The sequence below is a fragment of the Eucalyptus grandis genome, chromosome 3 (assembly GCF_016545825.1).
Source record: "Eucalyptus grandis isolate ANBG69807.140 chromosome 3, ASM1654582v1, whole genome shotgun sequence".
Taxonomy (NCBI): domain Eukaryota; kingdom Viridiplantae; phylum Streptophyta; class Magnoliopsida; order Myrtales; family Myrtaceae; genus Eucalyptus; species Eucalyptus grandis.
In genome coordinates, this window is record NC_052614.1 from 70,632,714 (window position 1) to 70,657,746 (window position 25,033).

General features: G+C 39.1%; 2 protein-coding genes across 2 annotated transcripts; both read left to right on the forward strand.

The window, feature by feature from the left end:
• Positions 1 to 664: 664 nt before the first annotated feature.
• LOC108957060 (receptor-like protein 15) lies at positions 665 to 6,256 on the forward strand. The gene is made up of 7 exons (XM_039309997.1): positions 665 to 1,016; positions 1,256 to 1,414; positions 1,503 to 1,571; positions 1,974 to 2,042; positions 2,703 to 2,855; positions 3,705 to 3,857; positions 3,993 to 6,256. Exons 1-7 carry the CDS (start codon positions 665 to 667, stop codon positions 6,254 to 6,256), a joined length of 3,219 nt encoding a protein of 1,072 aa, XP_039165931.1.
• A 12,303-nt stretch (positions 6,257 to 18,559) lies between these two features.
• Positions 18,560 to 23,228, forward strand: LOC108956918 (receptor-like protein 15). The gene is made up of 4 exons (XM_039309998.1): positions 18,560 to 18,611; positions 19,014 to 19,082; positions 19,745 to 19,897; positions 20,992 to 23,228. The coding sequence occupies exons 1-4, from the start codon at positions 18,560 to 18,562 to the stop codon at positions 23,226 to 23,228; spliced, it is 2,511 nt and encodes an 836-aa protein (XP_039165932.1).
• Positions 23,229 to 25,033: the final 1,805 nt, after the last annotated feature.

Genomic DNA, 25,033 nt, shown 5'->3' on the forward strand with positions numbered 1-25,033 from the left:
TGGAGTGGGCAGAAATACCGCACTAACGCCTTTTGTTTTATACTTGATGGCTCGGACCGTGAAGACTAGGTTATCTGAAAGTTTTTTGAAATGCCCCGCAAGTCCTATAGACCGATTAAATACAAAAAAGTTGATTGGTGTAGAAGGCTAGTTTGCATGAAAATAGTGGGATCAATGGGTGATTCCCGACTTCTCGAGCTAGAAATCGCTAAGCGCTCCAATCAATTACAACAATCCCAAAGAGCTACAATTATGTGAGCCTGATGTATTTTCACAGGTGAATTTTATGAGACAATGTGAGATGCACATGATTTAATGGCTCATATGCATTGATCTCGCATTAATGGAGGGCATTTTCCAAGTGAACCTAACTCGATGAACTCCAATTGGAATTGATACCAACTGCCAAGGGCCCCAGTAGCAAATACAATGAACTCTTGCGGTCAAATTTTCGGTGGACTTTAATCGCCTACTTGGGATTTTCTTATTGGTTGTACAAAAGAAAGCGCGTGGAAAAATTATGACCAAAACTTTGGCCATGACCACAAGTTTCACACTCAAGCACAGGTGCCGTTGAACTCCTATAAAATTTCTTTAACTTGCAAAAAGGATGTTAACTCCAAAGTGCGATTCATATAAAGTTTGGTCACTCGAATCTGCAGTCATGAAAAAGGAAGCACTGTGGGTGTTTGTGGTGGTTTGGGGTATTGCATGTTTATGTGGCTCTCATGGGTGTCGAGAGCAAGAAAGGGTTGCCCTCTTAGCGCTCAATGCCACATTGAACTTGACATATGGGGTGGACGCCGGGGGATCATCTTTCAATTGTTGCAGCTGGCAAGGTGTTGAGTGCAACCCCACCACAGGACGAGTCACTCAGCTAATGCTTTCCTCTTCAAGATATGACCGTTTCGGCTCCAAAATTTGGTATCTAAACGCTTCTCTACTTATTCCCTTTCAAGAACTCAAGAGCCTTAACTTGTCCTCCAACTATTTAGGAGGGTGGATTGCACCAGAAGGTATAAATTCAACGTTCGTCCATTTCCTATAAAAAAGAGATACTCATTATCTAATGAACTCATAAGTTAATCATGTTTAGGTTCTTACTCACTTCCTGCATCATAGATGATTATGTCCATGTCATCATTTATTCACAAGTTTATGACATATTTCCCCTTGAAATGGCAATATCTATTTGTTGCACGTGCTCTTGAATAGATTTCTGCAGCTTTTACTGCTTTTTATTGTTTGTTTGTAGAACCAAACTTGCTATCTTCAAGGCTAAGCAAACTAGAGGTGCTTGACTTGAGCGATAACTTTCTGGATCATTCTATTCTATCTATTCTTAGTACAATTCCATCTCTCCGGCATCTATCCCTCATATACAATAATTTGAGCGGGACTTTACATGTGAATGGTAAATTTCTCCGACTTATTCTCTACTTATAATTTAGTACAAAGTCGCCATCCTTGACATGAGTTAACATTGTTTGTGGAAAAATTAGGTGGTTTTAGCAATTTAATGGAGTTGGACATAAGTGATAACGCAGTTGATGTAATGGCTATTGCTGAAGGTACTATTTTAGTTTTCATGTAGGAACCTCATTTTTATTCGTAAATTAAACTAACTAGCTTGTCAGTCATGTAGGCGGGCTCTTTAATACCTATATGTGTGCTTCATATTAAGAATAAAGAAGTCATATATTGCAAACCCTTTCTCTTTCCATATAGAAATGTTACTAATTCAAAAGATTCCTATCCCAAGGTATATGTGTGGGTGCTTCATTATTTACTCTAGATAATTCTATTTTACCCGTTCACAGTACAATTCCGACTCTCATGTGTCTATGCTTCAAAACAACATTTGAATGGGACTTCACATGTGAATGATAGTTTCTCCAGCTTATTCTCTATTCATAATTCCATACAAAATCACCATCCTTGACTTGAGTTAGCAATGCTTGTGGATAAATTAGGTGGTTTCAGTAATTTAAAGGAGCTTGACATAAGTGATAATCCAGTTGATGTAGCAGCTATTACTGAAGGTATTGTTTCAATTTTCATGTAGAATCCTCGTTTGTATTCATAAATTAAACTAACTAGATTACGATTCATGCATGCTCTTTAATACCTTTACATGTGATTCATATTAAGACTATAGAAGTCATCTCTTCTCTTTCCATATAGAAATGTTGCTGATTCAAAAGATTCCTATTCCCAGACATCCGCATGGGTGTTTTCATTATTTTCTTTGGATAATTCTATTCTACCTATTTGCGGTACAATTATGACTCTCATGTGTCTATTCTCCAAAACAACATTTGAATGAGACTTTAAATGTGAATGATAGTTTCTCCAACTTATTCTATGTTCATAATTCGGGACAAATCACCATGTTTGACTTGAGTTAGCAAGGTTCATGGATAAATTAGGCTGTTTCAATAATTTAAAGGAGCTAGACATAAGTTGTAATGCAGTCATTATAGCAGCAATTGTTGAAGGTATTGTTTCAGTTTTCATGCAATATCTCTTATAGCTTTACATGTGCATCATATTGAGAATATAGATGTCATAAATTGGGACCCCCTTCTCTTTCCATATAGAAATGTTGCCTAATTCAAAAGATTCCTGTCGCAAAGCATGCGCGTGGGTGCTTTCACAACTTTATTGCCAAGCAAGTTATTTTCTTGGAATTTTATTGGTAGGCATCAAAAACTTGAGCCACTTAGAGAACCTCTACCTGGATGGTGTCCACTTGAAGGATGTGGGGACCGTCGTGCGAGCATTAGGGGCACTGTCATCCCTCAAGATCCTTTCTCTCCAATATAATACAATAGAAGGAACTATTACTACTCAAGGTTAGTCAAACCCATTAATAAATGTATGCTCATGATAACGCTCCGTTTGTTTTGCGGAAAACAATTTTTAAGAAAATGTTTTTCAGATTTTCCAGCATTCAAGTTACGGAAAATAATTAAGTGAAGGAAAATATTTTCCTACAATGGAAGACGCATTTTCAAAAGTGGGGAAAATGAGGAAATCATTTTTCCATTCTCTTTATTTCACCTAAACCTATTTTCCTCCATGCACTCTTTTTAATTATTTTTTTCTTGTTTTCATTTTTAATAAATCAAATATTTAATTTCTTTCTTTCTTTCTTTCTTTCTTTCTTTTTTCCTTCTTATTATTTTTCCTACTTCCTCATTCGATCGGCAACTATGACGACTACCAACGATTGATCACAGGTGAAGGACAAGCTTGCCAAAGACCGAGGCTTCGCCAATCTAACAAGGCTCAAGCTCGTTTGTCTCGAGCAATCTTGATGTCACCTCTGGTGATCAACCAAACAAGAAGGAAAAAAGAAAAAAGAAAAAATAATAATTAAAAATTATTTTTTTAGAATAAAAATAAAATATTATTGGAAGGAGTACACAGATGAAAATCAAATTAGATTTTCCATACCAAATGATGGAAAATATTTTCTAGTTCATTTTCAGATTTCAACCTACAATCGGAAAATATTGTCATTTTTCTAAAAAAAATTACTCATTGGAAAACATTTTCGAGAAACGTCATATTTTCCACGAACCAACAGAGCCTAAGTTTTTATTAAAATATTCCATTCACTTATGATATTTCTATGCCATTTCTTGATTATGTATGTGCAAGGAAATCTGATGTTCAATAATCTTTTGTTTTCTGGGAAGATTTCCATAACTTCAGTAAGTTGGAACATCTCATCTTGGATTATTCTTCGTTGAACACCACCATGGGCATCCTTTCCAGCCTTGGTCCTTTGACATCTCTTAGGTTGCTGTCTTCATACAGCACCAGTCTTAATGGCAAACTATCAGGTCAGAGTAAGTCCTAACCTCTTAGAGTAAAATTGGGACATAAAATGAATCCTTAATGTGCATGTATGTCCTTGTTATACCCTTGTTATACGTTCCGATGTCTACCATTGTAATTGAATTGACTTGTGATATCAATAACAGGCTTGTGTAACCTCGTAAAACTAGAAGAGCTGGATCTTAGCAATAATGGAATTACTGGCGGGCTTCCTGCATGTTGGCGAAACATGACATCTATTCGGGTTCTATTTCTTGAAGACAATGAATTCACAGATAATGTCGCCTCATCTCCCCTCACTAGTCTTACCTCACTCGAATTGCTTTCCATTTCGGGTAATTATTTTGATATCCCCTCATCACTCAGCCCACTTGCAAACTATTCAAGATTGAAGGTCCTCTTGCTTGATGACAACAAACTAACAACTGATTCCAAAGTTGCGTCTTCGATCCTGAGGTTCCAATTGAAGGACTTTAGTATGTCAAATAGTCTATCGAAAGGATTCAAAGTAACTTCTCTTGGCTTTCTCAATCATCAATATGACCTGAGAACCATTGATCTCTCCTCGAATGACATTGCGGGTCCCTTTCCAGCTTGGTTGTTGGAAAACAACACTAAGTTGGAAAACCTTCTTATGGCAAATAACTTATTTGCGACACTTGAGGTTCCACTAATGACCCTTCGTAATCTTTCGGTGATGGACATGTCCAACAACGGCATGAGAGGAGAGCTCACAACCGAATTTTGTTTAAATGTCCCAAATCTGTCCCACCTTAATCTATCGGCCAACAGATTGGAAGGGAATATTCCATCTGAACTGGGTAATATAAAATCCCTAAATTCCTTAGACCTTTCCCACAACAATTTCTCCGGGAGACTACCTATCCAGTTACTAGATAGCAACTCATCATTGTATAAACTCAATGTAGCATATAACAACTTGCAAGGAGAAATTGTGTTTTCCGATGACACCAAGAACCTAAATTGGTTATGCCTACACTTAGAGAACAACATGTTCACTGGAGATCTCTCTTTTCTTTCATCACTCATAAATCCGTTCCAATTGGACGTTAGCAACAACTTTTTCATTGGTAAGCTTCCCAGAGTGATTGCAAACATGTCAAGGCTTAGGGTCCTTAACTTGTCCAAAAATAAACTAAATGGCCTCATCCCTCAAGGACTCTTTAATCTTCCTGACCTCGAGTATTTAGCTTTGTCTGACAACAATCTCTCTGGTTCATTAGCATCATCTTTCATAGCACCGAAGTTGAGACATATCCATCTGAATGGAAACAAATTGAATGGTTCAATCGTGCATTTGCTCCCTAACAACTCCAAATTGGTGACCTTGGATTTGAGTGAAAATGAGTTCTTGGGAAGCATACCCTATTGGCTAGGTAACCTCTCTCAATTAAGCATTCTTTTACTGAGAGGTAATAGCTTCTATGGAACATTTCCCAAGCAATTGTGCAGATTAAAAAGCTTAAGTATGATCGATCTTTCTGAAAACAATCTGTTTGGTCCATTACCTATTTGCTTGGGACCCATAAATTTCTCCTCTATAGGATATCCTGATAAGGTGGATTTAATACCGTGTTTCGGAGAGAGACGTCACAAATTGTCACCTTTGTCTTATGTGAGGACAATTAGAATCCACTGGTCCTTTAATAAGGAGTTCTACCACTATAAATTTATGGGAGACAAAGCATGGCAAATTCCACATATTGTTGGGTTCACAGCAAAAAGAAGATTTGATGCTTATAAAGGCTACGCACTCCTTAACATGGTAGGACTAGATTTTTCTTGCAACCAATTTAGCGGGGAGATCCCACCAGAGATTGCATTCTCACAAGACATAGTTGTGTTGAATCTGTCGCACAACAAGCTTACGGGACATATACCAATGTCATTGTCAAACCTCACACAGATAGAGAGCATTGACCTTTCCTACAACAACTTGATTGGTTCTATCCCCGAAGAGCTCACTCGGTTAAATTTTTTGGGAGTCTTCAATGTGTCTTACAACGACTTGTCAGGAGCCATACCAAACAAAAATCAATTTGGGTCATTCGATGAAAGCAGTTACTACGGAAACCATCTTTTATGTGGTCTACCATTGAGTAATGACTGTTCGACAACCATTAATGTTAATTGCTCAGCAACAAAATCACACAAGAAAGCTAAAGAAGATGGTTTCATAGATGGAGAGACATTCTATATCAGCTTTGGAGTGTCATACACAATGGTTTTACTAGTAATTCCGATTGTTCTGTTCATCAACCCCCACTGGCAGCAGGGATGGTTTCATTATGTGGAACTAATTATCACCACATGTCGGAGCTTGTTCATCACATGCTACTATCTTGTGCAAGATGGTTTTCGAAAATTGTCCAGTGGCCGAACAATTTAGGTTCTCTCATTATGCATTTCCAGGTAATGGCAGGATTGGGTTTTTTTTCTTGTTATTTGTTATTGTCATTGATCGGCATTATGTTAATGTAAGTTTTCACCTTCACAGTTGAATAAGGTCTTGTTCTAATTTCCTTGAAGACAATACATGGCGTGATCCTTCGCTCTTTCAAAAAGGTGATTTTTATGTAGTTGCTAGCTTATCTCTATTTGGTTAGGTGATCATGCTACTATTGATAATAAACGATACTAGAAAATCACAGCTGTCTCTTCTCACCTTTGATATTTTTTCCATAGCACATTTGCTTTCATTTCCAAATGAAAATTTTCATCTCTGTATATCACTCGGTCCAATTGGAAATCATTTGAGACATAAAACTCCTCTTGCTTGACAATATAACATGAAGGACTACATGTCCATCAGAGTCATAGGTTAATGGCTCACTCGCAATTTGGTTAGGTTATCGATTTCTAACTTTAATAAAAGTTCACTTATGTTGGAGTGTCTCGTGGGATAGTTAAATTCATGGTCAAATTTGCATTTTCATGACTACTTTTGCTAGTCTTATCTGCGCAGAATGACATTCTAACATTATGCTAGGAGCTTAGCTCCAGAGGAGGGATTGTGATAAAGTTACACATCATATAACATTGACCTTATAGATTACCTGAAATATGTAGAAGCAAGTTTAACGTGTAAAAGAGAATTATTATATCAAATAACATATAATTAAGGTATCTTGCCCTTTTTTCCACAAAAAAAAAAAAAAAGGAGGAAAAAATATAGAGAATCTTGGAAAAACCATCCCCACTTTTGAAAAAGCGCAATATGCATTTTGAGAGAAAGGCCCCAGTTAAAAAGACAAACAAACCCTTAGACCCAAAGAAAAAGAGAGAACCAACCCCCCCTCTCCCACCACATTTTTCTCCCCCATCCCTTTATCTTCCACCACACCAATGTTAATTGTTAGAGCTTTAACGTTGCACTCAAGGCCATGGCCACAAGCTCAAAGGCAGCACGAATACCTATGGCCTTTGACCTCAAAAGTCACTCGATCTGCAGGCATGGAGAGTAAGCCAAATTGCCAAATTGCAACCAAATTGCCAACAAAAATATACAGTCCCCCGTTCACCTTCTCGAAACAATTTCTCTTCCACACTGAATCTTTCACAGCCCATCTAGTCTATGAGGCTAATGCAAATTGGAGAGCAAACTAAATTAAAAATTTAATTTGCTACCGTGGGAACTCGAAGTTTTCCTATGATTTTGCATCATGATGCGCTGATCAAGGATTGTCCCCAAGGACATCTTCAGCCTTCCAAACACAACAAACTTATATAAAGCAACCAGTGAAGTTGTTGTCCAATTATATTAGTGTTGTATCAAGATCGAACTCCGCCTAGCTAGACTAGTTGTCCACGAAAATCCCAAAAGGCCATGCTGATTGGCCGATGGTATCGATTCTCGCATATTCCCAAAGAGAAAGAGCCCCCGCCGCCGCATCACAGCCGTCCACGAGTCCCCTTGCGGCCCACAGCGAATCGCCAACGGTCCAGATGCGACCGCTTCCCCCAAGGCAAGGAAACCACACGCGGGAGGAGGTGATCCCTTTCTCTCGTCGTCGCCCCCAAATCGATCTCAATCGATCGATCAACTAGGTCAGAAAATTCAATCCAAGTTGATTTCTTTTTTTTTTTTTTGGTCCGAAAATCGAAGTTGATTCGCGAGCTCGGACATGGCTGGAGGCAAGAGGAGATCGAATTTGAGGAGAAACGATGAGGAAGACTCAGGGTCGGACTCGGCTGAGAAGGATGGAGCAACAGATTCTTCTGAAAGTGATGACTCCGAGGACATGTCTGATAGTGGTTCAGATGTTGATGATGAAATTGCTTAAGATTATTTGAAAGGAATTGGTGGGACCGATTCTCTTTTACATGCAAAAAATTTGTTACAGCAGGTTTCTTCTTCGTCAGATGATTCAGACGATTCTTATAGTAGTGATTTGGATGAAACGATGAAAAAATTGTGTGGAATTGCTCTCTAGGATGCTTCCACGGAGTATGGTATGCAGAGGAAGCATCAATCAAAACATCAAGGTCTTGGGAATGTGAGAGATAATTGGTCATCAGCTGTGGATGATTTTATCTTGGTAAAAGATGTGAGGACTCTTTCAGCCAAGAAGAATCGTGGTACAAGAGTGCCTCAATCTCAGTCATTGGGGTCTCAGAAGAGTACAAGATCGAGAAGATTTCCTGGTAAACTTCGTATATGCATTAATCTTACTTAACTCTCTCTCCCGCCCCGCCCCGCCCCGCCCCGCCCCGCGGGGGAATGATAAAGTCATGCTCAATGGAAAACTAGTTTTGTGGTATAAATTGGGATTGGAAAGTAAATCGAAATATCAATCAATTAATAATGAATCTTGGCTTTTTATTTTGATCTATGAACTAGTAGTTAAGTCTCAAGTATTAATTACTAAAATGGAGAATTAAGGAGATCGGTGCGTTTGGATGACACGATTGGATGGGTCTCTATGTTTTTTATCTCCTGAGGAAGAAACACGTTCGAGGCACACAAGGACCTCTCTTTAAGAATTTTACTGTTTACTTATTAATTTATGGAGCTTCCTTTCTGTGTCTTGGGAAAAAATGAGCAATTATTGTCTCTCATTTGGGGGAGAATTGTCCAAAAAGTCCTAAATCTATTACAATTTTGTCCATTCAATCATAAACCTTTTCATTTGCCGACAGCTTCTAAACCTTTTGTCGGTTTGCCAATTGAGTTAATCCGGCCAATTTTGATTGGAAAATGTTAACGTGGACGCAGGCGGTGCCACATAAGATTGCTGGCGCCGACGTGGACAATTTTTAATAATATTTTAATATTTTTTAATATTTTTTAATTTTTTAAAAAATGTTATATTTTTTCCTTCTTTTTTATTTTTATTTTTTTTTTTTGGCTTTTTCCTTGCCCTTTTCCAATGGCCGGCCACCGGCCAAGAGCGACGATCGGCCTTGCTCCGCCACAAAGCGAGGCCCGGCCGAGCAAGGGCGATGCCGGGAGCCCACCTTGGCCCCGCAAGGGTCGCCTCGCCAAATCTGGGCGAGGAGCCCGCCTGTGCGAGCGCCGCCCCGCCCCGGCCGAGCGGGTGACAGCTGGCCACCGGCCATAGGCCGACGCTCGGCCGGCCAGGGGTGAGGGGTCGGCCTCGCCAGATCTGGTCCGGCGAGGCCGACGCTCGCCCGGGCGAGGGCGAGCCTCGGCGAGGGCTCCTCGCCGATCCGGCGAGGCCGGCCCGCCGAGGCCAGGGCCGGCCTTGCCCGGTGTCGCTGTTGCCGCTAGGCCTCACCCGTGGCGGGTGAGGCCGGGCCAGCTGGCCGTGGCCGATGGCCAGCCACTGAAAAGGGCAAGGGAAAAGCCAAAAAAAAAGGAAAAAAATAGAAATATTAAAATATTATTAAAAATTGTCAACGCGGCGCCGGCAGCCCTACGTAAGCACCGCCGACGTCCACATCAGCATTTTTTGGCCAAAATTGGCCGGATGGACTCAATTGACAAATTGATAAAATGTTTAGGACTCAATCGGCAAGATTGAAAGGTTTATGATGAATTGGCAAAATTGCAATAGGTTTAGACTTTTTAGACAATTTTCCCTACTTGGGGAATGAATAACAATTTAGATTGTCTGAAGGCTCTTCATAGGATAATGTTTCTTTAGTTTTTTGCTCTTTTGGTAAAATTCAAATGCAATTGATGCACCGGTGAAAAGAAGAAACATCACAAAGAATTGATTGCTGCTAAACATCGGGACAGAATGATTTGTAGGGGCGTTGACCTTGAGAGTATAAATAAGGTAAGGGTGGAAGTATCTGGAAGTTGCAAAGGCATTCTTCCTTCTTCTCCTTAATTATAAATTGTCCTTGTGATTTGATGTACAATTAACAAGCAATTGCATAATTAAATTTTGGACATGCCTCTCATTTTTCCTTGTTTGTTTGAGCCAAAATTAACTCTGTTACTTCTGCTTCGTGGATCGTATGATGTCTTTTCTTAATTTTCTTATGCTTCGTGCATTGAATTGTTATTTTGTTATCAGATTTTTAAGCATGGAAGTTGTAGACCTTGTTTCATTAATATGACGTGGTAATGGATGAATGAGAGGGTACATGTTCTTCTGAGAGGATCCTTTTTTTTTTTTTGGGTGCTTTTTGGGGTCTTTCTGGGGTTATACTGAGTAACAAAAATCTTTATCACGGTAGTATAAATTATCTTGCTGGCATGAAGTTCTACGGCATCATTAGAAGTCAACTTTGTTAGGCGTGACGTTCTTCGACCTGTGTCCCCGTTCTTCCTATAATGCTTGAGTTTCTAATGTCACGGTCAATCTGGCCTTTCTGCTCCTATGTTGTTTAAATAGGGATGGGCATATTATCCTTTGTGTGTTATTTAGAATTGATTATTAGGACCAAATCTCAATGCTCTTTGTTGACACTTAAATTTTGGAGATTCGATCATTTATTTATTGTATAGAAAATTAAGGATCAATTTTATCCCTGAAAAAATATTAATTGCATAACATATAGATGTAGGTGTATTTATTTTTAATTTACATGTTATGCATTTATTTATTAAACCGCACGAATGGATTCGAATTAGTGGTTTTGAGCTTTGATTTGGTAGGCCGACTAAACCACGGTGTGAGCAAATTGACCCAAGTCTCTTTTTATTTATTAGAAATTATCTTGTGAAAATAGGAATTTGAAATTTTTTGGGATATGATGGAATTTTTTCGGATAGGGCAAGTGGAAAAGTAAATATTGCGTTCAGCGAAACGAATATCGTGTTTGGAAAAAGAATTTTTGTCAATATCGATTTGGAAAAAAAAATTAAAAAAAAATTTAATCCGTGACCTATAAATAGGTTGCTCGTGTAGGGTTTCGGTGAGGCACAATTAAGTACACGCCAAAAAATTGAGCGACACACGTGAGAATCGAGAGAAAGGGTGGATCGTGAGAGCAAAATTGATATCGAACAAAGCTCGGCCTTCTTGCTGGTGGTAGTTGAATAGAGGCTCCACGACGTTGGTGATCCCTACGCGTGCCTGCAGCTCCTTCTCGGTGCCGGTGTCGTGCTGCTCCCATTGCTCAGCCACGCCAGGCGCTTCGCTGTCCCCCCACTGCAATCTTGCTTCTGCCAGCGGTCTCTGAGTGATTCAAGACAAGCCTAGGCAGCGTGTAGGATCGACTGCAAGTTCCTTAGCCCAGATTTGCTGCCAGTTCCTGGCGAGCCCAGCTTCACCAGCGAACACTCGGACCTTCAAACGCCAGGCGTTGCTCCCGCTGATCTGCCACGCCAGGTGGTGCTCCGTTGCTCGGCCACGCCAGTCCAAGTGCGTTTCAAGAAGCGTCGTCTCCAGCATCTGTTCATTATTGTAGAAGCATCCGTCGGGTCTTCGGGCCTGAATCTCACGGCCCAGCCCGACATTGGCGAAACCTGCTGATCTTGCTGCATCGACGTTGTTGCTTCCTGTTCAATTCGAATCCATAGATTTCTTGGTGTCCCGGAAGATATCCCATTGAACTTGTCGTGACTTTGTCAAGTCACGCCGAGGTACCGCCACGGCCGTTGCCCTAGAGCCGTGCCGTGCCGTGCCCATTGTTGGTCCATTCTACCGATTGGATTTTTTTAAAAAAATGCAAATTTAGGTATAGATCTATTTTATTTTATTAGATAGATTTACTAGATTTAGTTTATTTAGGTTCAAAGACAAAAGCGCCATAACTTCAAAACTAGCACACTTAAGTCGCCACTTTTTTTTTTCTAGTGGGACACTTAAGTGCCACCTCCGGCGACCCTTGCCGGAAATCCTACGTGGCAATATTTTATTATTATTTTTTGCTTACGTGGCTCGCCGGAGCTCCAAATCAACATAAAAATTAAAAAAATTAAAAAAAAAAAATAAAATTTTTAATTTAAAAAAATTTAAAAAAATTTTAAAAAAAAGGGGAGGTCGAACCGGTGGCTGAGGGCCGAGCCCTCGCCGCTGCCGCCTCCCCGTCGTCACTGGGAAGGGCCGGCGACCGAGGGGGGGGTCGGCCAGGTCGCGCCCAGCCGATGACCGCGAGGGCCGCGAGCCCTCGCCGCAACCTCCCCCTTTTTTTTCTTAATTTTTTAAAATTTTAAATTTTTCTTAATTTTTAAATTTTTTAAATTTTTTCTTATTTTTTCTTATTTTTTGAATACTTTATAATTTAATTAATTTTTATATTATTATTTACACGTAGACATGAAACGGCGTCGTTTTTTGCGTTTTCTCCGCCACGTCGCCGCAAAACGACGCCGTTTTGGATTAAACTCGCCATAAAATTGCCACGTCAGCCATTTGGCCGGATTTTCGCAGGAGTGGCACTTAAGTGTCCAATTTTACTCCGATGATGGCACTTAAGTGTACCATTTTAAAGTTATAAAGATTTTGTGTCCCCTCCCGCCAAGTTACGGCACTCCAGTGTCCTCACCTCTAGTTTATTAGGTAGATTTATTTTATCTTGTTTTAGTTTTTGAATATTTTGTCTCTTTGTTTGATTTATTTTTCCAATGCTGATTGAAATTCCCTGATGTAGCATCTAATTTGCAACCGCACGAATTTTTATTCTATCTATAAGGCTTTAGATGGAATAATTACTCATGTGGGAGTAAAATTGATATATGATCTTTAAGGCTTAAGATCAATTTATATTATTCTGACAATCCATGATGACCATATTCAGTTTTTGTTAGATTGAAAGTTTTATTTTTCTGATAATCCTAATTGAAATTCTCGTAGATCTGCTTATCCTTCATCTCTTATTTTGCATCGAAAAGTTGTGACTTTGCTCTACACTCAATTGGTTTATCTCTGTATCTTTTGCATCACGTTACACATCAACCTAAGTGTTCTTACTCCTGTCAAACTAATGCAAGTACTGATATGTGCCTTCTCAAGGTTTAGTGTTGCTAAAGATGATTTGCATAATTGCATATTCATTCAGTAATCATGTCAAACTTTAGGTATAGCTTTTCTTTTTGGCCTTGCTCATGTGAATCACCTATCCAGTTTTCTCTGATTTTATTCAGCTGCAGAGGTGCATGTTCTGGTTTGCCAATTTTCCGATTCTCAGATTTCGTTTATTCTTTGTCTTCAATAAACTTGATTGTCTTTTGGACACGTCTTCATGTTCGCTTCTTAAGGATTTCTACGCTTATGTTCCACGGAAGTGATTTTTGCTCCGGTAGTAGATTGCGTCTGCTTCTGTAAGTCGGAACTCTTTTTAATAATAACAACTTTTCTTTTTGCGATAAGGTTCAATGACTGGCAAGAGTTTATCGGTTGCGAAGTATCTCCCAAGGATTGGGCAAGAAAAGGTTAATGGGCCTTATGTTTCCCCTATCTTCGCCCTTTCTAGGCTTTAAGCTTTTGCCGTTCTAATTATCATCTTATTTTTCCAGATTTGCAACGGTTGTGCGAACACCGCAGACATGCCTGCCATCTTCAACTGATAAACTTATACTGGAAAAGGTATTAAATCTGATTAGTGGAAACTTTACGCATATCAGTGCTGTGTTTTCGTTCAGGATTGTTAAATATTCCTTTTTCTGTGTTCCACAAAGTGCAGTCAGTTGTCTATTTGCATATCTGGAAATCCTACCATCAATTGTTGTGGTTCTAATGACAGCTCATCGGACCTGTTGATGATGATGCTGATTTCTCGGTAATTGATGTCCCACATGCGAAGATGACCAGTGGAGGTCGAAATCAGGTAAGACCTCAAGAAGCTAAAAATCTAGCAGAAGCAAGTCATTAAAAAACTCAGTCAACCGTTCCAGTGGAAAGGTTTCATTTGCTAGTCAACCCGTGTCTTTCGTGTCAAGTGGCGTAATGCCATCTGAAACGACAGAGATCAGCCCCGTGAATCTAGCCGGGACCAGTGAAAATGGTGAGGAGCACGTGACTCTGGTCACTTCTGAGAGCTTTGGTGCGTTTGAGGTACACACTAGGGGCTTTGGGTCTAAAATGATGCGAAAATGGGATTCATAGAAGGCCAAGGGTTGGGGAAGGGAGGCACGGGTCTCGCGGAGCCCATCGAAGTGATTAAGCGTCCTAAATCTCTTGGATTAGGGATGAGCGTCCCGGAGTCTAGCGAAGAACCGGAAAGGAATAGGGAGTCAGAATCTCAAAGCGCTAAGTCGAAGCAAAGTGGCAGAGGAGCATCCGTGAGAAGAACTCCTCAAAGTATCGGAGCTTTTGAAAGGCATACCAAAGGGTTTGGATCCAGAGTGATGGCAAAGATGGGATTTGTTGAAGGTATGGGTTCGGGAAAGGATTCTCAGGGCATTGTGAACCCCTTGGCTGCTGTCAGGCTCCCGAAATCTTAAGGATTGGGTGCCACTGGTTAGGATATATCGGTCCCCAACCTTAGCGAGCAGCTGCTTACTAAGTTATTCTACTTTGCAGTGAAGATTATGTATGGGAATATCCTAGTGACAATTATTCTAATTCTGTCTTTACTTCAATGGAAGTTGTTACACCAGGTATTATGTAACGTCAACATAGAAGCTAGTGACATTGGCTCATGTACCCTTTGTTATAAGTTATTGGAGGATTTCTTTCTGTTTAAGTGGTCAGGAGATTACTTTATTGTATGCCAAGAAGGCTTGATCGATGGCTAGCTATAACTTTTTCAAAATGTATCCTGTTGGAAAGATGCATTAGCAATATGGACAACCTGGCCTTGTTTTACCACCTTCGCGGGAAACGTCAATGCGGTAATTTGTCAAAGCAGTAATTTGTGGAAATACTGAGTCTTGTGTTACGTTAATGAAGCAAATGTGTACGATTTGCACCTTTACCGTTATTTCGCATGAAAGTTCTGCAATTGTGAGTTGGTCTTACTTGAGATGCAGTTATAGATCATCACAAAAGAAGTCAATATGGTCTAGTTAGATGTCTATTGATCCTTCCGTTCAACGTGTGGATCCTCCGAGTGATAGAGCTTGACGCTGTCATATGAGTGCTGTTTCAGCATCACAACTAGCAATTGTCAAGTAGAGAGGGTGCTCAATTGAAGGCATCTTAGATTCTTAGCTAGCTTACATACACGTATCAATTCAATCATGCAATGTCTGAGTAGATATTTCTCTTGACATCGAGATTGGTCAAACAAAATCCAAGTGCTACATGCGGAAAGGTGCGTAGAACTTGTGAGATCCGATTATGAAATGTCGGCTGGTGACGGTAGCTATTGAGTCTATGTCCCATTTAATTGAGTTGGTCCAAATAAGTCAAAAATACAATCTTATGCAGGTTGGCAACTTGACATTCGTCCTATACTTGTAAAATTGTACCGCTACAGAAATTTCTAAGGTACAAATTTTGTGTATCGTCGTCATCCATCGGTTGAGATTTGTTAATTAATCTGACAGTCAGTCAATCAGAATCCTCCGAGGGTCGGCCGCTTATTTTACGGCAACATTGTTGTAGGGAAGAAGAGTCCAGTCATGCCATCCACCGGCGATGAAAGTGTGATTCTTCTTTTGACAGATGATGGTGTAAAATCCAAAGTCGTCTGCCCCGAAAGGCACGGGTCTTGCAAAGGTGGCCGCTTTATCTCCACTTTAAGTACTTTTAGGAGATAAAGGAAGTACTATAAAATATTAATTTGGAAAGACGCATCGACCATGACAGCTACAGTAAGTCTGCCTGTCATTACTCAAATGTAAGAGCAAGGGGCAGGCACAAACTAGGCCACCACATTTGACCCGTACACGCTCCGTACAATTGCTTTTGGAGTGGGCAGAAATCTCGCACTAACGCCTTTTGTTTTATAGTTGATGGCTCGGAGCGTGAAGACTAGGTTAACTGAAAGTTTTTCGAAATCCACAAGTCCTATTGACCGATTAAATACAAAAAGTTGATTTGTGCATAAGGCCAGTTTGCATGAAAATAGTGGGATCAATGGGTGATTCCCAAATTCTCGAGCTAGAAATCACTAAGCACTCCAATCAATTACACTAATCTCGAAGGGCTACAATTATGTGAGCCTAATGCATTTTCACCGGTGAATTTTATGAGACAATGTGAGATGCACAAGATCTAATGGCTCATATGCATTGATCTCGCATTAATGGAGGGCATTTTCCAAGTGAACCTAACTCGATGAACCCAAATTGGATAAGAAAGAAATCCAAAAAATCTTTTTGTGAATGGTGTATATATTGGAGAGTTTCTATTATTTGGTTGTTGGATGTATTCACGATTACATCTAGACCTTCAATGTAGAAGATTTGAGAGGATATTGCTCGAACGTTGGGTAAGAAAAAGATACAAGTTCAATTTGGGAGGTTTGGGCGCGTAGACTCCGACTCATTAAACATTGATGGAGAAATTTTTGTTGTTGACAACTGCCAAGGGCCCCAGTAGCAAATACAATGAACACTTACGGTCAAATTTTCCGTGGACTTTAATTGCCTACTTGGGATTTTCTTATTGGTTGTACAAAAGAAAGCGCGTGGGTTCAGGAAGTTGTTAGAGAAAAGAAAATAAATTAAAAGCAAGCTTTTGCTTTCTTGGGTTTCCTTTACTAAAGAAGCCAAATAGGGGGTTCCTTTTGAAATTGAGCCACCGCACAAAGAATAAAAGAAAGAACATACGGACGCTCTTGAATTAGCTATCCAAAGGGTTTTGCTATAGGCTTAAACACGCAGTGATTTGCATCGTGAGCTTTACATCTAATTAATTTGTTTATTTGTAAACACTTTTGAGTTTGGTCTTAATATAGGTGTGGGAAATACCCAAGCGTGTAAGCGATTATAACTCTAATTTTCTTAGTACGATGAATTATTTATCACCGGCTCTCCCATGGGGTAGGTACCAATATTCGGACTGAAGCACATAAATATTTGGTATCTTTGCTGTTCCCGTCTATTTCTTCAATGTTTTTGAGTTGTTTTAATAGCAAGATCTTGTCAATTTTCGAGTTACTTTTACAACATGTCTACTTTTGAGATGCCTCTAGTCAAGATCACTTTTTGTCGAAAGTTCCAAGTAAATCACAAGGCTTGTGCTTTACTTTGGATAGAGATTGAATTAGTCATATAAATGACAATGGTTGACTAGGCTAGGCTAGACTAACCGCATGGAAAAATTATGCCAATAGAGACTTTTGGAAAATTCTCCGCCAATGAAATCTGGCCATTGCATAACGTATATTCCTTGCCCGGCACACTAATTAACCTTGTCACCAAAAGTGGTTGAGCTACATTCATCTTTAAAGATGACCAAGACTTTGGCCATGACCACGAGTTTCACACTCAAGTACGTAACCGCTGAACTCCTATAAAATTGCTTTAACTTGCAAAAAAGATGTTAACTCCAAAGTGCGATCCATATAAAGTTTGGTCACTTGAATCTGCAGTCATGAAAAAGGAAGCACTGTGGGTGTTTGTGGTGGTTTGGGGTATCGCATGTTTATGTGGCTCTCGTGGGTGTCGGGAGCAAGAAAGGGTTGCTCTCTTAGCGCTCAATGCCACATTGGACCTAACATATAGGGTGGACGCTGGGGATCATATTTCAACTGTTGCAGCTGGGAAGGTGTTGAGTGCAACCCCACCACAAGACGAATCACTCAACTAATGCTCTTCAATTCGAGAAATGACCGTTTCGGCTCCAAAACTTGGTACCTAAATGCTTCTCTACTTCTTCCCTTTAAAGAACTCAAGAGCCTTGACTTGCAAAGCAACTATTTAGGAGGGTGGATTGCACCAGAAGGTATAAATTCGCCGTTCGTCCATTTCCTATAAAAGAGAGATACTCATTATCTAATGAACTCATAAGTTAATCACATCCAGGTTCTTACTCACTTCCTACATCATAGATGATTATGTCCACATCATCATTACTTCACGAGTCTACGACATATTTCCCCTTGAAATGGCAATATCTATTTGCACGTGTCCTTGAATAGATTTCTGCGGCTTTTACTGCTTTTTATTGTTTGTTTGTAGAACCAAACCTGCTATCTTCAAGGCTGAGCAAACTAGAGGTGCTTGACTTGAGCTATAACTTTTTGGATCATTCTATTCTATCCCTTCTTGGTACAATTCCATCTCTCCAGCATCTATTCCTCAAATACAGTAATTTGAGTGGGACTTTACATGTGAATGGTAAATTTCTCTGACTTATTCTTTGCTTATAATTCAATGCAAAGTCACCATCCTTAACATGAGTTAACATTGTTTATGGATAAATTACGTAATTTTAGCAATTTAATGGAGTTGGACATAAGTGGTAACGCAGTTGATGTAGTGGCTATTGCTGAAGGTACTATTTCAGTTTTCGTGTAGGAACCTGATTATTATTTGTAAATTAAACTAACTAGCTTGTGAGTCATGTAGGCATGCTCTTTAATACCTATACGTGTGCTTCATATTAAGACTAAATAAGTCATATATTGCAACCCCCTTCTCTTTCCATATAGAAATGTTACTCATTCAAAAGATTCCTATCCCAAGGCATATGGGTGGTGCTTTCATTATTTACTCTAGATAATTCTATTTTACCCATTCACGGTACAATTCTGACTCTCAAGTGTCTATGCTTCAAAACAACATTTGAATGGGACTTCACATTTGAATGATAGTTTCTCTAGCTTATTCTCTGTTCATAATTCCATACAAAATCACCATCCTTGACTTGAGTTGGCAATGTTTGTGGATAAATTAGGTGGTTTCGGTAATTTAAAGGAGCTGGACATAAGTTATAATGCAATCGATGTAGCGGCTACTGCTGAAGGTATTGTTTCAGTTTTCATGTAGAATCCTCGTTTCTATTAATAAATTAAACTAACTAGACTACGATTCATGCATGCTCTTTAATACCTTTACATGTGCTTCATATTAAGAATATAGAAGTCATCCCTTCTTTTTCCATATAGAAATGTTGCTGATTCAAAAGATTCCTATTCCTAGACACCCGCGTGGGTGCTTTCATTATTTACTCTAGATAATTCTATTTTACCCATTCACGGTACAATTTCGACTCTCAAGTGTCTATGCTTCAAAACAACATTTGAATGAGACTTCACATCTGAATGATAGTTTCTCCAACTTATTCTCTGTTCATAATTCCAGACAAAATCGCCATCCTTGACTTGAGTTAGTAAGGTTCATGGATAAATTAGGTTGTTTCAATAATTTAAAGGAGCTAGACATAAGTTATAATGCAGTCAATGCAGCAGCTACTGCTGAAGGTATTGTTTCAATTTTCATGCAGTATCTCTCATAGCTTTACATATGCGTCATATTGAGAATATAGAAGTCATAAATTGGGACCCCCTTCCCTTTCCATATAGAAATGTTGCCCTGATTCAAAAGATTTATGTCGCGAAGCATCCGCATGGGTGCTTTCACAACTTTATTGCCAAGCAAGTTATTTTCTTGGAATTTTACTGGTAGGCATCAAAAACTTGAGACTTTTAGAGAACCTCTACCTAGATGGTGTCCACTTGAAGGATGTGGGGACTGTCATGCGAGCATTAAGGGCACTGTCATCCCTCAAGATCCTTTCTCTCCAGGATAATATGATAGAAGGAACAATTACTACTCAAGGTTAGTCAAACCCATTAGTAAATGTTTGCTCATAATAACGCTCCATTTTTTTTTTTTTGCAGAAAACAATTTTCAAGAAAATGTTCTCCAGCATTTAGGTTACAGAAAATAAATAAGTGAAGGAAAATATTTTTCTACAATGGATAAGGTATTTTCAAAAGTGGAGAAAATGAGGAAATCATTTTCCATTCTCTTTCTTTCACCTAAACCTATTTTCCTCCATGCGCTCTTTTTAATTATTTTTTTCTTTTTTTCATTTAAAAAATCAAATATTTAATTTCTTTCTTTCTTCCTTCTTATTATTTTTCCATTTTCCTCATTCGGTCGCCGACTATGACGATGCCCAGACCACCATAGGCGAAGGACAAGCTCGCCAAAGGCCGAGGCTTCGCCAATCTAACATGGCTTGAGCTCGTCGCCTTTGGGCAATCTTGATTTCACCTATGGCTGGTGATCAACTGGACAAGAAGGAAAAAGAAAAAGAAAAAATAATTAAAAATTATTTTGTTAGAATGAAAATAAAATATTATTGAAAGGAGTAAACAGATGAAAGTCAAATCGGATTTTCCATACAAACAAAGTGGAAAATATTTTCTAGTTCATTTTTTCAGATTTCAGAAACATCGAAAAATAGTCATTTTTCTAAAAAAATGATTTTTTGGAAAACATTTCCTGAAAACGTCATATTTTTTGCGAAACAAACAGAGCCTAAGTTTTTATTAAAATATTCCATCCACTCATGATAATTCTATGCCATTTCTTGATTATGTCCGTGTAAGGAAATATGATGTTCAATGATCTTTTGTTTTCTGGGTAGATTTCCATAACTTCAGTAAGTTGGAACAGCTCATCTTGGATCATTCTTCATTGACCACCACCATGGGAATCCTTTCCAACCTTGGTCCTTTGACATCTCTTAGATTGTTGTCCTCATACAACACCGGTCTTAATTGTAAACTATCAAATCAGAGCAAGTCCTAATCCCTTAATGTAAAACTTGGACATAAAATGAATCCTTCATGTACGTGTGTGTCCGTGTTATATGTTCCAATATCTACCATTGTAATTGAATTGACTTGTGATATCAATAACAGGCTTGTGTAACCTCATAAAACTTGAAGAGCTGGATCTTAGCAGTAACAGAATTACTGGCAAGCTTCCTACATGCTGGCGAAACATGACATCTATTCGGGTTCTATTTCTTGAAGACAATGAATTCATAGATAATGTTGCCTCATCTCCCCTCACTAGTCTTACCTCACTCGAATTGCTTTCCATTTCGGGTAATTATTTTGACATCCCCTCATCACTCGGCCCACTTGCAAACTATTCAAGACTTAAGGTCCTCTTGCTTGATGACAACAACCTAACAACTGATTCCAAAGTTGCGTCTAAGATCCCGAGGTTCCAATTGACAATTTTTAGTATGTCAAATAGTCTATCGAAAGGATTCAAAGTGACTTCCCTTGGCTTTCTCAATCATCAATATGACCTGAGAACCATTGATCTCTCCTCGAATGGCATTCCGGGTCCCTTTCCAGCTGGGTTGTTGGAAAACAACACTAAATTGGAAAACCTTATTATGGCAAATAACTTATTTGCGACACTTGAGGTTCCACCGATAACCCTTCGTAATCTTTGGGTGATGGACGTGTCCAACAACGGCATGAGAGGAGAGCTCACGACCGAATTTTGTTTAAATGTCCCAAATTTGTACTACCTTAATCTATCGGCCAACAGATTGGAAGGGAATATTTCATCTGAACTGGGTCCTATAAAATCCCTATATTCCTTAGACCTTTCCCACAACAATTTTTCTGGGGGACTACCTATCCAGTTACTAGATAGCAACTCATCATTGTATAGACTCAACCTAGCATATAACAACTTGCAAGGAGAAATCGTGTTTTCGGACGACACCATGAACCTAAATTTGGTATGGCTCCAATTAGAGCACAACATGTTCAAGGGAAATCTTTGTTTTCTTTCATCACTCGTAATTATGCGCCTATTGGACGTTAGCAACAACTTTTTCATTGGTAAGCTTCCTAGATTGATTGCAAACATGTCATCGCTTATGCTCCTTGACTTGTCAAAAAATCAGTTAAATGGCCTCATCCCTCGAGAACTCTTTAATCTTCCTTGGCTCAAGTATTTGGATTTGTCTGACAACAATCTCTCTGATTCATTAGCATCATCTTTCATAGCACCCTTGTTGAGTTATATCCATCTGAATGGGAACAAATTGAATGGTTCAATCATGCATCTACTCCCTAACAACTCCAATTTGGTGACCTTGGATTTGAGTGAAAATGAGTTCTTCGGAAGCATACCCTATTGGCTAGGTAACCTCTCTCAATTAAGCATTCTTTTACTGAGAGGTAATAGCTTCTATGGAACATTTCCCCGGCAATTGTGTAGATTGAAAAGCTTAAGTATGATCGATCTTTCTGAAAACAATATGTCTGGTCCATTACCTATTTGCTTGGGACCCATGAATTTCTCCTCTGGAGGATATGGCAAGGTAGCTTCAACATCATTTAGAGGTGAAGAATCGTCACCTATTTCTTATGTGAGGACAATTAGAATAACCATGGTCGACCACGTTAGATTTCTACTAAAGGAAGCAATGCAAGTTCAAGATATTGTTGGGTTCACAGCAAAAAGAAGATTTGATGCTTATAAGGGCTACGTCCTCCTTAACATGGTAGGACTAGATTTTTCTTGCAACAATTTCAGCAGGGAGATCCCACCAGAGATTGCAATCTCACAGGACATGATTGTGTTAAATCTATCACACAACAAGCTTACAGGACATATACCGATGTCATTGTCGAACCTCACAAAGATAGAGAGCATTGACCTTTCCTACAACAACTTGATTGGTTCTATCCCTGAAGAGCTCACTCGGTTGAATTTTTTGGGAGTCTTTAATGTGTCTTACAATGACTTATCAGGAGCCATACCAAACAAAAATCAATTTGGGTCATTTAATGAAAGCAGTTACTACGGAAACCATCTTCTATGTGGACTGCCATTGAGTAATGACTGTTCGACAACCATTGATGTTAATTGCTTGTCAACAAAATCATGCAGGAAAGCTAAAGAAGATGGTTTCATAGATGGAGAGACATTCTATATCAGCTTCGGAGTGTCACACACGACGGTTTTACTAGTAATTCCGATTGTTCTATTCCACAACCCCCAATGGCGGCAAGGATGGTTTCATTATGTGGAATTGGTTATCACCACATGTCGGAGCTTGTTCATCACATGCTACTATTTTGTGCAGGATGGTTTTCAAAAATTGTCCAGTGGCCGAACAATTTAGGTTTTCTCATTTTGCATTTCCGGGTAATGGCAGGATTGGGGTTTTTTTTTCCTGTTATTTGTTGTTGTCATTGATCAGCATTACGTTAATGTAAGTTTTCACCTTCACAATTGAATAAGGTCTTGTTCTAATTTCCTTGAAGACAATACATGGCGTGATCCTTTGCTCTTTCGAGAAGGTGGTTTTTATGTAGTTGCTAGCTCATCTCCATTTGGTTAGGTGATCATGCTACTATTGATAATAAACGATACTAGAAAATCATAGCTGTCTCTTCTCACCTTCGTTATCTTTGCCATAGCACATTTGCTTTCATTTCCGAATGAAAATTTTCATCTCTGTATATCACTTGGTCCATTTGGAAATCATTTGTGACATAAAACTCCTCTTGCTTGACAATACAACATGAAGGACAACATGTTCATCCGAGTCATAGTTTAATGGCTCATCCGCAATTTGGTTAGGACATCGATTTCTAACTTTAATGAAGGTTCACTTATGCTGAAGTGTCTCATGGGATAGTTAAATTCATGGTCAAACTTGCATTTTCATGACTACTTTTGCTAGTCCTATATGCACGGAATGACATTCTAACATAATGTTAGGAGCTTAGCTCCAAAGGAGGGATTGTGATAAAGCCACACATCATATAACATCGACCTTATAGATTACTTGAAATATGTAGAAGCAAGTTTAACGTGTAAAAGAGAATTATTATATCAAATAATGAATAAGGAAGGTATCATGCTCTTTTTTTTCACAAAAAGAAAGGAGGAAAAAATATAGAGAACCTTGGAAAAAGCATCCCCACTTTTGATAATGCACTATATGCATTTTGAGAGAAAGACCCCAGTTAAAAAGACAAACGAAACCTTAGACCCAAATAAAAGAGAGAAACAACCCCCCACCACATTTCTCTCTCCCATCCCTCTATCTTCCACCACACCGATGTTAGTTGTTAGAGCTTGAACGTTACACTCAAGGCCATGGCCACAAGCTCAAAGGCAGCATTAATGCCCGTGGCCTTTGACCTCAAAAGTCACGCAATCTGCTGACATGGAGAGTAAGCCAAATTGCCAAAGTAGGTAGTTAAATTGCAACCAAATTGCCAACAAAAAATACAATTCCGCGTTCACCTTGTCGAAACAATCTCTCTTTCAACCTGAATCTTCCGCTACATATCAAGTCTACAAGGCGAATGCAAATTGGAGAGCAAACCAAATTAAAAGTGTAATTTGCTGCTTCGGGAACTCGAATTTTTCTGATGATTTTGCATCATGATGTGCTTATCTTTAAAATGTAAAGCGAGGATGGTCCCCAAGGACATCTTCAGCCTCCCAAACATGACAAACTTATATAAAGCAACCAGTGAAGTTGTTGTCCAATTATGACAATGTGGTATCTCCAATAAAAAGAAATGAGCATCTAGGAAAGCTAGTTTGCGTGCAATCCAACTTCATTCTAGTAATAAAGAAACTATTTCTACTTAGAGATCTTTCATGTATCGACGAATAAATCATACTAGATATGCAAAAACTCAGTAGTCATTATCGTGTCTCATATTCTTTAATTAATATTTAAGTATCCAGAGACTCCGTTAAAGAAAATTTGGCGTCCCATGACTTGAGTTGGCAAATTGACTCAATTAATCCCATTAACATATAAATGCATCACAAACCGTCGTGATTTCGCTAGCCTAAGCCAAAAAGTTTAAAAGGATCCCTATCAAATTGCAAAACCAAGGTCGAATTCCGCCTAGCTAGACTAGTTGTCCACGACAATCCCAAAAGGCCATGCTGAATTGCTGA